We start from the raw sequence: 12,045 nt of genomic DNA, 5'->3' as shown, positions 1-12,045 counted from the left end.
ATTAGTTCCATTCAGCTCTGACTTATGATTTACTTGAGCCAGAGGTATTAATTTATCATCTTTGCCTTTACCGCATTATGCAGTCGTCGCAGCTTACACCCGCACGACACTATGGTCGCTTCTGGATTCCTTCTCGTGGAAAAAGTTTGTAATGATTTACATCTATGAGTCACGAAGATTTGAATATCGTGCTGAGAAATGTGGCTAGACCTGTAGCGCAAGGCCAGGTGCTGTTTTCAGTAGGACTTGCTCCTTTGATCCATGCACCAGCTCCAAGTTGATTGTCTCGACCTGACTCGCCTCCTGTGCTAATGCTTTCGCGAATTGCACGTACTCCCGGATCAGGAACATAGCCTGAGACTTGGACAATCGAGGATCGCAAAGCGTACGGTATTCAGGGAATTGGGCCTGCGATAGATCCTGACTGTATGAGTCCAGGCATTCTGTGACATCTGCTTCTCCTGTCTGCTCAATATGAATGCCGCCAAGTTGAGAGTCATTCTCCGCGTGGATCAGATGGGTCAGTTTCAGCTCTTCCAGCATCTGCTCAACAATTCTTGTCTTGACTTTGGAGGGCGTGGAGACGGTGTTGCCATGGCAGGGGTCGCACAACCAGACAGGCACATGGTTCGATTTCTTGATCTCTCTGATCAATGCAGGCAACTTGTCTTCGACGTTTTTAGCGCCCATGCGAGTAATGAGAATGATCTTGCCGACTGTTCCGCGAGGGTTGAGCTTGTCGAGCATCTCGATCAGATCGCTTGGATTTGTGGTAGGTCCCAACTTTACGCCGACGGGATTCTTCACACCGCGAAGATATTCGACATGGCCGCCGTCTAGCTGTCTAGTCCGCTCGCCGATCCACAGCATATGTGCAGAGGTGTTGTATCCAAAACGGGTCATGGTCGACTCAAGCGGCAGATGTAAGGCTTCATGAGAGGTGAAAACGCCGCTTGAGGGAAGGGTGAAGCGCTCGATTTCAGTTCGAGGCTGACCGCTCTCGGCTCGCAGCATTGAAAGAGTTGCAGCTGCTAGGTGATAACCGACGCAGAGACGCTCAGGGTTTGGGTCTCGCTCCGACTTCTCTGGGCCGTTGACATTGTCGCCTCGATACTGTTCAGCGTGAGCGTGAGCTGAATGCCCTGATTTTTGATCACTGATGATACGAAACTTACCGAATTGACTCGACTTCCGCAAGACAGCGTCTCGTAGCAGTTGGAACGCGGCTTAGAGTATTGTCCAGCTATCCGTCCAATGGGAATGATGGGCTTGCCCAAACCTTCGGACAAGGTCTTCGCCTGTGCCACTAGAAGTTCCCTTTTACCACTCACAATTGGGCGAGTAATTTCGTGGAAAGCCTCCGCGCAGTCACCGCCCTGTACTACGAACATTTGCCCGCGCGCAGCAAAGAGCAGAGTTTCACACAGCTGATCGATTTCTTGCGTTGGTACAAGATCGGGTAGTGCAGCAAGCTGCACGAGTGTCTTTGATAGCTTGTCTTCATCTTCGTAGATAATCGGTTGAGCAATGCTCTTGCTCTGCCAGGTGTTGATGGACCATGGCTCAGGTATCGCCGTTGTTGGCTTCGATCGATCCATGTTGAATGCGATGTGTTCAACAAATGAGTTGTTGAAGAGGATCTCGAAACGAATGCTCAGATTGTCTATTGAAGCTATGTGTAAGATGTGAGGCTCAACCCAGCCATATAGTGTCCCTGACCAGCCTTGTCACAGATTACTCGACATACAATTGCACAGAACACAGCCGGCGTTCAAATCCCGCGCCTACGTGGCAAATGCCTCAGATGGCGATTGGTCGACTCAGAAATCACAGGAATCCTTCGATCGGAGATAGACATTCAGCTCCGGCACGCTGAATGTATCATCGGTCGTCCAAGTCCGGTCTTCGGCGGAAGACGGTATCGATCGACATCCGTCTTACACGAGCTAATGCGGCGTCCATTCCTGCCGAAGGCTAGATGGTAGATCTCCGTTGATATGAATCTCCAGGATTGACTCTAATGCAATGTTGAATCCCTCCGAACTCTCGGTAGCGACGATGATATCATACGAAGTGGAACAGAGGTCGGATGTGAGATATGCGATGTTTGTTTCCACATCACGAACGGTGAACGCTCTCCTTCTCAAAACTTATCGTTCCTGACGAACGCCTCCGCGTCATAACGTCCTCGGCGCACTCACCCAATGTAACCTTGCATCCGACCTCGTCGACGCTGCCGCCACTGATGAAAGTGGCGTTTAAACTTTCAGCAGTATCATTTGTGCCTCTGTTGCTGATTGAACTTCCCCACTCTGCATACAGTCACAAACTTGCAAGCCTGCTGAGTAAACTTTAGATTGTTTGCTATTGCCTTGTCATTCGTTTCATTATACGCATATTGTAAATATTCAATCGGTAGCAGTGTGCTCCACCACAACTTCATTCGCCATCCATTTCTCCATCAGACTGCCACAACTTTACATAATATGAATTGCAACTTCCTTGACAAGATTCGTAGAATCCAATGGCTTGCTCAACTTGAGGTCAGCGTTTAACTCTGGTCGCTGGGAGATCGCCAGAGCCTTTAACGCACGTCGATCAATCTTGAATCCAATGTGAGGGAACTGAGTGATGAAGATGAATCCGCCCGTAAGACTTTGCAGGCCGACAAACTTCTCAGCGGCCAATTTCTGAAGACTTGACAGAGCTTCTGCTGGTTTGCCTTTCCATTCTGTAGCAAGAACCACAAATGCAGTCGGTTGTTCTGTGTGTGTTGTAGGGCTGAGAACTCCAGTGACGATGACCTCAGCCACTGCAGGATGCTCGAAAAGCTTCGACTCCAGTTCGGTAGCCGAAATGTGCACACCATACCCACTGCCGACGCGGATGAGCTCCTTGATCCTGTCACGTATGAAGACGTTATTGTTCTCATCGATCATGCCGTAATCACCAGAGTGGAACCAGCCAGCCTCATCGAATGTGCTCTGGTTCGCGGCTTGGTTGGCTTTGTATCCGGCAAACTTTGCTGCACTATTTCGCACAAGAAGCTCTCCTTCGATTCCTGGACCGACCGGGCTTCCAGTGTTGATATCGATCACCATAGCTTCGATTCCGTTCACAAGCTTACCACACGAGCCTGGCGGCGATGAGGCTCCATCGAGTTGGAGTGCGATAAGTAAAGTCTCAGCAGTACCCCATTCCATGGCCAGATGTGCATTCAGGCGCTCAGATACTGCTCTCTGCACACCCTCATTCATGGTTGCTCCAGCCGAGAGTAGCCATTTCACACTGCTCACATCTGTCTTTGGCAGACTTGCTGCGGCAATGGCAATTGCAACTGGTGGCGGGAGAAACAAAAATGTAATGCGGTACTTCTCGATCAGCTGAAAGCTGTCGGGCCCAAATGCAGTGTTGAGGAGCACGACCGGGATGCCCAGAAGAATATTGAGTCCCATGTTCAATTTGGCGTTGATGAAAAATCCTAGGGAGAGAGTTGAGAGCCAGACATCGGCGTCGGGATCTGTATTCTGTGGCACAGTATGCAATGTGGCTTCCATGGCAGCCTGATTGGTTTTCTGAATCAGCATCGTGGCCTCAGAAACAAAGATGACTACATCTGACTCACAATGAAATGGGCATGCGTCGTAATGACAGTCTTCATTTTGCCGCCCGTGCTGCCAGATGTTCGGTTGAGGAATCCATCAGTGCTCTCGGACTCAGGTCCGCCGTTGATCTGAAAGCCTTTGTACTCCGCACCCTCGAAAATGTCTGGCTTCTCGGCAATGTCGAGGAGCGGAATATTGCCGACCGAAGATACAGCTTCGGCGGCCATTGAAAGCATTGCTGCATTGGTGATAAGCAGTTTTGTCCCAGCAGCCTCAAGTCTTGCCACGACATCCTGTGCTGCGAGCTCTTTCTGCACGGGGATGAGCTGCACAGTAGCTCCGGCAGCGAGAATGCCGAGGTATGCAATTGGAAAATATATCTGGTCGAAGTATTAGCTATGAAACTTATAGTCAAGGGTCTCCTGGTATGGCATAGGGTGCACCCACAGAATCAGATGCTAGGATGGCGATAACATCGCCAGGTGCCACTCCGTAGGTGTCGATGAGAGCAGTGGCCAACTGACGCGACTTACGCTCCAATTGACCTAATGTGAGAGTCGCACCAGTCTCGTGTTCAGTATACAGGATTCGGTCGCTAGGATAAGGACGCCTAGCTTCGAAGATGTAGTTGAAAACATCACGTCGAGGACGAGCCACGCCCGCAAACTTAGAGACAAACTTCATTCTGAGAATACTAGATGATGAGTTGCTGTTGAGAGCCTGTGTATGGGTTGAATCGAGCAAGTTTCAATCAGGGAGCAATGATAGAAGTATGAGTCAGGGAGAAATGATGAAAGCCTTTCTCCTCCAAGGACGGATGCCCGAGCTGAACAATTTGCCGCATCTCGTCCTTATGTCTATATCGTGAAGATCAAGATTAGCATCTTGGGTAGCATCACACTCCTTTGTCGAAGGTATGGAGTTGCCATGCACGTATGCAGTACATCGCATCTGACATCGAGCCATCGTGGTGACAGCAGCACGCCCATCAACTCCGGCTATCTGCAAGATGTAATGCAAAGGCGAAGATCGAGATAAGCTTGTTCAGCAACTCCGTTCGAGAGAAATACGTGTATCGCGCTTAAGATCCTTTTACGGAGTCGGCCGATGATAATGACATTCACGATCACGCCCATGAGTGATGCACAGAAATGGGGTACCCTGCTTGGCAGTCAGCGCGAGGCTCACGGGTTGCCGGTCGACATTGCCGTTAGCGTCGATCCTTCAAACCACCAAACTCCGAATCGACCTCGCTCCCCACGTTGTGATCGGGGCTGAAAGCTTGGCTTCGGAAACTCGAAATGCATGGATCATTACATCTCACGAATGCGAAGATAATGTACAAGCAAGCGGAGTCCGAAGTCTAATCACGCAAGTGATTAGAACGTTCGTCGATGTCACTGTGGCTGAATCCACGATAAGGCATGCAAGTAACTCGGCTCCGAGGCAATGATTATCGCGCCAGAGGGTGAGCAGTCCGCTGAGGAACCCATAGACTCTGGCCAGACTCGGCTCGAATAGCTATTATAGCAAGGGCTACGCCATGCATGGCTGACTGCATGCGCATTGCGTCGCGTTGGTGAGGGTTCGCCTGCGCGGACGTCAATGGAGCACAATTGTACATTGGACGGAGGTAAAACCAACACGAGCATGTTGGCCTGAAGGAAAATCAAATGCATCAGCACTAGCAAAGTCAAGCAGCGACGCTAGAGGAGTGCCAGATATTAACGTTCTGGGTAAGGTTAGGCTTGATTGCGTCGTTTGAGCGCATCGGAGTTCACTGGCGATTCGCCCCCCCCCCCCCCCCCCCCCCCACCTTGGCCCGCTGCTGGGCTTGTCTCCGAGCCAGCACGTTAGCGATTCAGTTATGATGCGCCATTGTGATGATCTATCGGGCCTATGTGGAATGAGACCGACAACACCTTGGCAGGCAAGGAATTCTGTGTTGGACTGCTCATGTGCAACGCGCGCCGACAATGGAGGTGCCCCTTGGTCCGAGTTGTTGCGGATGAGAATGTGCATCATCAAGTCCAAGTGTTTGGTGTTGCTTTTGGGCAAATGAATACTCGCGAAGATTTGAATGGCGTATATTAGACGAAATACATCCAAAGTTGGATGTGATCAGGCACGACACATACATTTCTATTCGGAACCCTATCAATCACACTCTGTCTCACTCTAGTCACTACGAGTCAGCACGTCTATTCTGTACGCTGACCCAACCATTTATTCGGTAACGCAACAGTGGCAGCACAATGGCCTCCCTCGTGCTTCCCGTGATTGATTACCCGACATTGCATGCTCGCAAGAGCGACGGAACGCGGACCGCAGAATCTCTGCAGGAGCGCCGCGAGCTGTGGGCGGCATTGTCCGGGTCCGGGTTTGCATATCTGCGCAGCCCAGGCGTCAGCCAAGAGACTGTTGAAGCCCTATTTGAGAATTCCAAGAAGTTCTTCTCCAAAAGCTTCGAAGAAAAGCTTAAGATCAAGGGTCAGCTCGACAAGGGTCGTGGCCCATCGCAAGGGTATTCCAACCCAGCTAAGCTTGCGGTGAACCCCAAGACTTCTGATCTCAAGGAGTTTTTCGGCATGTACCGTGACGATGACACGGAGAGCCCAAACCAATGGCTGCCGGATGCTGACTCGCAGAAGATGCGCGCTGATCTGGTGGTCTTCTTCGAATCCTGTCACAGCGTGATATTGGAATTGCTTTCGGCATTGACCGAGGAAGTGGGCCTCCCCGCCGACACCTTGCATCCGTACGTTTCGGAAAAGAACCATTTCATCGCGAACCTGAAATATCCTGAGGCGCAGAAGAATGACTTCGAGAACCGCGTGAGAGCCGCTGCACACACGGACTACGGCTGTTTGACGCTGCTGTTCAATGATGCAGGCGAAGGACTGCAGGTCAAGCGGCTAAACCATGATTGGGAATATGTCAAGCGGAAGGATGGCTGTGCAATCCTTAATGGTGAGTTTGTGCTAATTCCTGTTTTCCTTCGATGATCACGCTGCTGACCCAACGCTCTGTATCCTCACAGTGGGAGACTTGACATCGCGTTTCTTCAATGGCCTGCTTCCTTCTACAGTCCATCGCGTCATCGAGCCTCCGTCTCTTGCACAGGGACTGGAAAGCTCGGTCGGAGACCGATACTCGATTCCTTTCTTTGGGCATTACAACCTGACCACGATGGTTAAGCCGCTCCCATCCCTTGTGACAGCCGACCGACCAGCGCAATTCGAGCCGGTAGAAGCAGGCGAGCATGTCAAAGCTCGAGTCCGACAAGTGAGTACATCTCTTGGACTGGACGGGTCGAAATCTTGCTGACTCTCTTGAAAGTTGCATCTGGCGGGCCACAGTCTGAAGGAGAATGAAGGGGAGTCATTGAAACCAGCCAATGCGGCAGTCGCAGCCAGCGCTTGATATGCAGGACATGAGCGAAGTGGATTATGATCAGCTTCAAGTACATGGCACTTAGCGTTGAAATAAAAACATTCTTATGATCCATTTGCATATCGTAACGAGCTTCGTCAGTATCAAACTAACGTGTTGTAGATCTTGGCTAAGCCTCTGTAAAGACGAGCCATGACCGCTTCAGGTGGTCCCTGCCCCCTCCGTGGCCGCTGCTTGTATGTCGCCACGGACCTGTAAACAGGCAGCGAACAGGACAAGAGCACGAAATTGTTCCGAGTCTCCAAAACCCGCCTTGTCGCTCAGCGCATCTAGTATTGAATCTTCATCTTCATCGGTGCCATCAATCTGCTGTGACCGCTGATGATTCCCCTGTTGAACGAACGCCACGGCTCCGGCCAGCGTCAACTCTGGAGCTATCTGTAGAGAATCCAGCTCTTTCTGAACCTGCTGAGCCTGCATTGCAACACGCCACTCGTTTTCATTCGGTGCAGACCAAGCCGCCTCACTGCAGGGAAGCGGAAGATCTAAGACTATGTCATCACAGAGAGACTCGTAATATGGTAGCTGCTTGCCTGTTGCAAGGTCAAGGTAGCTATACCAGTTAACCATGTTCAGCATGAATAGTGTTCGTCGCGCAGTTTCGGTTATTCTCCATCGATGCCAGGCGCCCTTGATCGCCAGATCGGGTGTGCTCGATACATCGTCAAAGGCGGTGAAGTTAGGATTTCGCAACTCCGGATATGATTTGGCGTAGATCTGTGCCATCTATGTCTCCGCTCATTGTCAGTATGCAATTCAATGATAATGGTGAGCAATCACTAATTAGTAAGCTTCTCGGCTTGGATCATGGCCTAATGCTGGTCTTCAGATGTCCCGCTACGCTGGTTGACTTACCTTGAGGATAAATGGGAATCGTAGACCGAGCACTCGCGGACGAAGCTTCCAGTCCTCTCGATCTTCGCCTGCAGTATCCCGCAGCTCAAGCAGCTCGTAGAGAGCCATCGCATGTAGTGCATCCCATTGCTGCATACATCTGTAATCCGGCTATCGCGAGGTTAGAAGACGCTTCCACATCGACACATATTGTATACCTACATATTGCTTGATCAGTCGTTGCCGCTCACCGTCCATGGCGCGTTTCATGAACCGTGAGCTTTCCTTGTGCAGAAGTCCTCCGCCACAAGATATTGCCATCGTGGTCAGAGGTAGTAGCGTGATGTCCGGATTGTCGTAGCCGTACAATGATGCATGTAGGAGTGGAGTGTGAAAGCCATCCTCGAGTAGTAGAGAAGGATATTCATAAAGTGTCGTCAGTATTGCATGGGCATCACTCGCCGTGCGAGATAACGAAGCTGCAAATTGTGGTCTGACGAGATGATTCAGTGCCGCGAATGACGTTCGCGATATTGACCGATTGTGAGACGAAGCGGTGCTTGATTCACCCGTAGAGGATCTGCGAATGGATTTCGGAGCAGCAGATGGGGCCTTGTAGGAACTCGGTAAGCCTGCAGGGTCGTCGAGTAGCATCGGCTCATGGCCTGATTCAGAGATCATGCTGGTGAAGTCCATTTCGTCTAGACTCGGAAGCCCAGACGGCGATTTTGAGATTGCGGGAAGACCACGCATGTCAGGGCCGGTGTAGGGCGCGGTGGAGGCATTGGACAATCGATGCGTGGACTGTTCTGATGCAGAGTATGTGGATCCAGCCGTTGGAATTTCAGAAGGCACGGCTTGACGTCCAGGAGCACCGTTGGTGGGACTCGTGAGGCCATACATATCGGCAGGCAAAGAGATATCTCCACTTGAGCTCAGGGTGAAACTGGAAACAAATTGCATATCATCCTGGGGGAGAAAATAGGATTCTCCGAGCGGCGAGGTCGATGCAGGAAAGTCGCCTGAGATGCCGACGCCCATCTTGAAGTTGCTGAGCGCCCATGACTCCATGTCTGCAGTCCAGGTTGGTAGGAGAAGCGGCTCGGACGGCTGTGGCGCAAGATTCTTCTCTGTCGCCTCGGGCATATCAGTCGGAGGTCGCCAGGTGCTGTCATCGACCGAATTTGACGCATAATGACAGCGGATACGTCGTTTCGTGCAACGCGCACAGGACGGCTGACTGTAGCAGCATTTCGTCTTCGCTTGGACGCATGCATCACACGCTTTGCGGCGCGCAAGCGGTCGTGCGGGACCCTGACATCTTCTCCGATGACGAGTGAGAAGATCACCTAGATGGCTTTCAGCGTGCGTCTCTCGACGAACAAGGCGGTCCGGCCACTTCACACGGGAGACTCACGGCGTTGATAAGACTTTGAGCAGGTGGGACAGATGAAGTTCTCGACGGCATCGCCAGCCTCGGAGGCAGCGCACGACACAGGATCAGGCATATTGGATGTTAAGCGAAGTAGGACATGAAACCGCCGCGGTCCAGACTTTGGCAACCACCGTCAAGGCCTCGGACTATATGGGCTGTGGAAAGCGCACGCGGTGATGTGCGCAGCGAGCGTGTCGACATGATCCTGCAGGGATAAGACGTCGCCAGCATTTTAATGTTACAGTAGTGCTGACTGTTGTCGCCCTCGAGTCTTGCATTAGCAGCTGTATAAGCTCGACCATCGTCAGCGCAATCAGTGGTTGAGATGCACGGTTTCGAAGCGAAGGAAGAGTAGTAGTGGTAGACTGTTTGCCGACGGTCTGACGAAGGAATGGATTCCCCTTAGTCTGTATCGAGCCAGTGCTTGTCGCATTGATGGTTATCGCTGACATCCGGGGCTTGAAACGTGGGTGGAGCGCGCGGATTGTTTCCGGAAATACGGAAGACTTTCCACAGTCTACGAGCGCCAAACAGCTCATCGGATGCTCGAATTCCCTGTGCTGATCGACATCACGATTCACCTCGAGTGTAAAGTTCCATGTTTTCACCATCACGCCAAGATCATGATGAGTCATGGTGAGTGAACACTATGTCGTTTTGTTGAAGAGCCGTCTTTCTTCGCAGAGCGATACCAGTGGAGCAGAGGGGCAATTCCTCGCGAGCCCATTCACACGGCGATTCTCGATGCGCACGTCTAAATCCTTGCGTAGATCGAAGCCCGAAGGAACGATCATCCCACGGGCTCTCTCTCTCTGCTAATGCATGTAAATACATGCATAATCCCGCCAGCTATCACATCCAGTATTTCGAAATGATGTGGTGGTCACGGGCGGGTGCCTTGAATATTACGCGAAAGACACAGACAGGGGTCGCCGCAAATGACGATTGTGTCCTTCCACCAGCTCCGAAGTACAGTGCGATGGTCTTCGGAATGGGAGGGGTTGCGCCACAAATTGACCCAGCCATGTATGCCGTGGGCTGTCGTGGCTGCCCAAGCTCTGCAGCGTTGCAGCTTCGGTACATGTGCATCATGTGCTGTGCTGTGCCCGCAAACGGTGGGTTTGAGGGAGTCTCCTACGGAGAAGCGAGCTGAGTGAATGTGTGAGTACTAAGATGATTAAATTGATCCTTCAATGATAATCCTACGCCTCGACGGGATCCTCGGACCAGGGTGAATGGCCTGTGCCAGCTAACCCAAGACGCGGTCGGCACAAGCCTGGAATCTCCAGCATGGCTTGCTCGCCGTGATGCCCGCCCGCCAGGCTGATGGTTCTCAAGGTCGGCTTGAGAAAGGACAGTCCACCAAACCTGACCAAGAGTGCTTTGACCCATTGTTCGGTACTTATTGGTAGTATCAAGCAAGTGAAGGCGAGGATTGTACGTGATGACGGCGACATGTATATGTGGCAGGCACAGGGCGGAAATGTGTAGGCGTGCAATTAAAAACACGTTCTCTCCATGTGCACCTCCTCCGTGGCGCTGTGACGGGCGCCACACGGAATTTCGCGGAGTGAATCCGGTTGCTCTTTCTGTGTTCTGCCAATTTGACGCACGTGTGGCGATCTCTGCGGCTGATCAATCGGTCGCAAGCGAATTACTAAGAACCTAGCAACAACGTTGGAATGTCACCGGGTGTGCGTTATTAGTCCGAGAGGTGTGTGAGAAGACAATCCAAAACAGCATACATATCAGGGCAGGCCTGGGTGCGGACAATCCTGCTCCTTTGGATGTAGGGCTTCACCACCTGCTGTTATTAAACACTAATGCCTCCAAAGTTGGGCTCCTATTGACTCCGTACTGGATTCGTTGGTCAATGTAATGTTAGCATCTGATCTTGGTAGCATATCGCGCACAAGCGTCGCTACCAGAGCATGTGATCGCTGGGCTGCAGCGCTCATGCAGACATGGGGCAAGACTGCTTAGCTCGGTGTTCATACAGGACAAGCCAGTCGGAGTTGGCGACATTGGTCCAACGATGCTGCAGCTGCTGGTCGAAGAGCTGTTGCAGCCGAGCTCGACTTCCGCCACAACATCATATGAGAAGTCCATTTGGGACTTGCTCTCGCTGAGGTGCACCTCGGATGAAAGTCATCACGGCCAAGTCGACCGCAAGCTCAAAAGTTTAAACCCCGAATCGCAGCAGGTATCGACTCGGGGACCTGCGCATCCTACCACGCGACGACATCCTCCTCAGCATGAACCCACGTCGACCGTCAGCAAGCCAGCTGGACCGCGATGGGAACCGCTTCAACTCGATGCGACAACTTCTGGCGACGAGGCTTGCAGCGACAATGCTCGACGGGTGCGGCGGCTGCCTTGCTTACACTTGCATTGACGGACGTGCTAAAAGCGCATTCCAATCCTTGTCCTGCGCTCGCGGAGCCCATGACGGCTAATCCGTTATCTCACTGCAACTTTCTAGCATTGCCAGTGGATCATTCCATCTACAGACGTCTATCAGGCCCTCACCCATTGACCAAGAAATGTCAATGCTCTAGGTGATTACGACACCTCGGGGAGCGAGCACGCCTGATGATCTCGATTGCTGCATCTAGTGTGCAACAAGGCTAAAGCGTTCATATTGCGCACATTGCGCTTTCATGCTCCCTTTCGTTAGGCGACTGTTCTCCACTTCACAGGTGAGTGGACCAAGTAAAA

The 12,045-nt window shown here is 51.8% G+C and overlaps 5 protein-coding genes across 5 annotated transcripts; 1 reads left to right on the top strand and 4 right to left on the bottom strand.

Moving 5' to 3' along the window:
• Window positions 1-35: 35 nt before the first annotated feature.
• K489DRAFT_349985 (DAHP synthetase) lies at window positions 36-1,640 on the bottom strand. The gene is made up of 2 exons (XM_033602414.1): window positions 1,176-1,640; window positions 36-1,113 (listed from the first exon to the last, which is right to left on the bottom strand). The coding sequence occupies exons 1-2, from the start codon at window positions 1,596-1,598 to the stop codon at window positions 205-207; spliced, it is 1,332 nt and encodes a 443-aa protein (XP_033462926.1). The 5' UTR covers window positions 1,599-1,640; the 3' UTR covers window positions 36-204.
• Window positions 1,641-2,363: 723 nt separating this feature from the next.
• On the bottom strand, window positions 2,364-4,456 carry K489DRAFT_428343 (AMP-binding enzyme domain-containing protein). The gene is made up of 3 exons (XM_033608334.1): window positions 4,053-4,456; window positions 3,626-3,985; window positions 2,364-3,563 (listed from the first exon to the last, which is right to left on the bottom strand). The coding sequence occupies exons 1-3, from the start codon at window positions 4,287-4,289 to the stop codon at window positions 2,478-2,480; spliced, it is 1,683 nt and encodes a 560-aa protein (XP_033462925.1). The 5' UTR covers window positions 4,290-4,456; the 3' UTR covers window positions 2,364-2,477.
• A 1,276-nt stretch (window positions 4,457-5,732) lies between these two features.
• K489DRAFT_331358 (putative oxidoreductase) lies at window positions 5,733-7,116 on the top strand. The gene is made up of 3 exons (XM_033602139.1): window positions 5,733-6,575; window positions 6,646-6,890; window positions 6,945-7,116. The coding sequence occupies exons 1-3, from the start codon at window positions 5,861-5,863 to the stop codon at window positions 7,026-7,028; spliced, it is 1,044 nt and encodes a 347-aa protein (XP_033462924.1). The 5' UTR covers window positions 5,733-5,860; the 3' UTR covers window positions 7,029-7,116.
• An 83-nt stretch (window positions 7,117-7,199) lies between these two features.
• K489DRAFT_312809 (uncharacterized protein) lies at window positions 7,200-9,400 on the bottom strand (the record flags this gene model as incomplete). Its single annotated transcript, XM_033600890.1, has 5 exons — window positions 7,200-7,784; window positions 7,914-8,063; window positions 8,115-8,385; window positions 8,698-9,241; window positions 9,310-9,400. 5 exons carry the CDS (start codon window positions 9,398-9,400, stop codon window positions 7,200-7,202), a joined length of 1,641 nt encoding a protein of 546 aa, XP_033462923.1.
• Window positions 9,253-10,061, bottom strand: K489DRAFT_100848 (uncharacterized protein). The gene has a single exon (XM_033598832.1). The coding sequence runs from the start codon at window positions 9,960-9,962 to the stop codon at window positions 9,474-9,476; it is 489 nt and encodes a 162-aa protein (XP_033462922.1). The 5' UTR covers window positions 9,963-10,061; the 3' UTR covers window positions 9,253-9,473.
• Window positions 10,062-12,045: the final 1,984 nt, after the last annotated feature.

The sequence above is a fragment of the Dissoconium aciculare genome (assembly GCF_010015565.1).
Source record: "Dissoconium aciculare CBS 342.82 unplaced genomic scaffold K489scaffold_2, whole genome shotgun sequence".
Lineage (NCBI taxonomy): Eukaryota > Fungi > Ascomycota > Dothideomycetes > Mycosphaerellales > Dissoconiaceae > Dissoconium > Dissoconium aciculare.
Note: the sequence above shows the minus strand (reverse complement) of the source record. Positions and strands in the feature narration are given on the sequence as shown.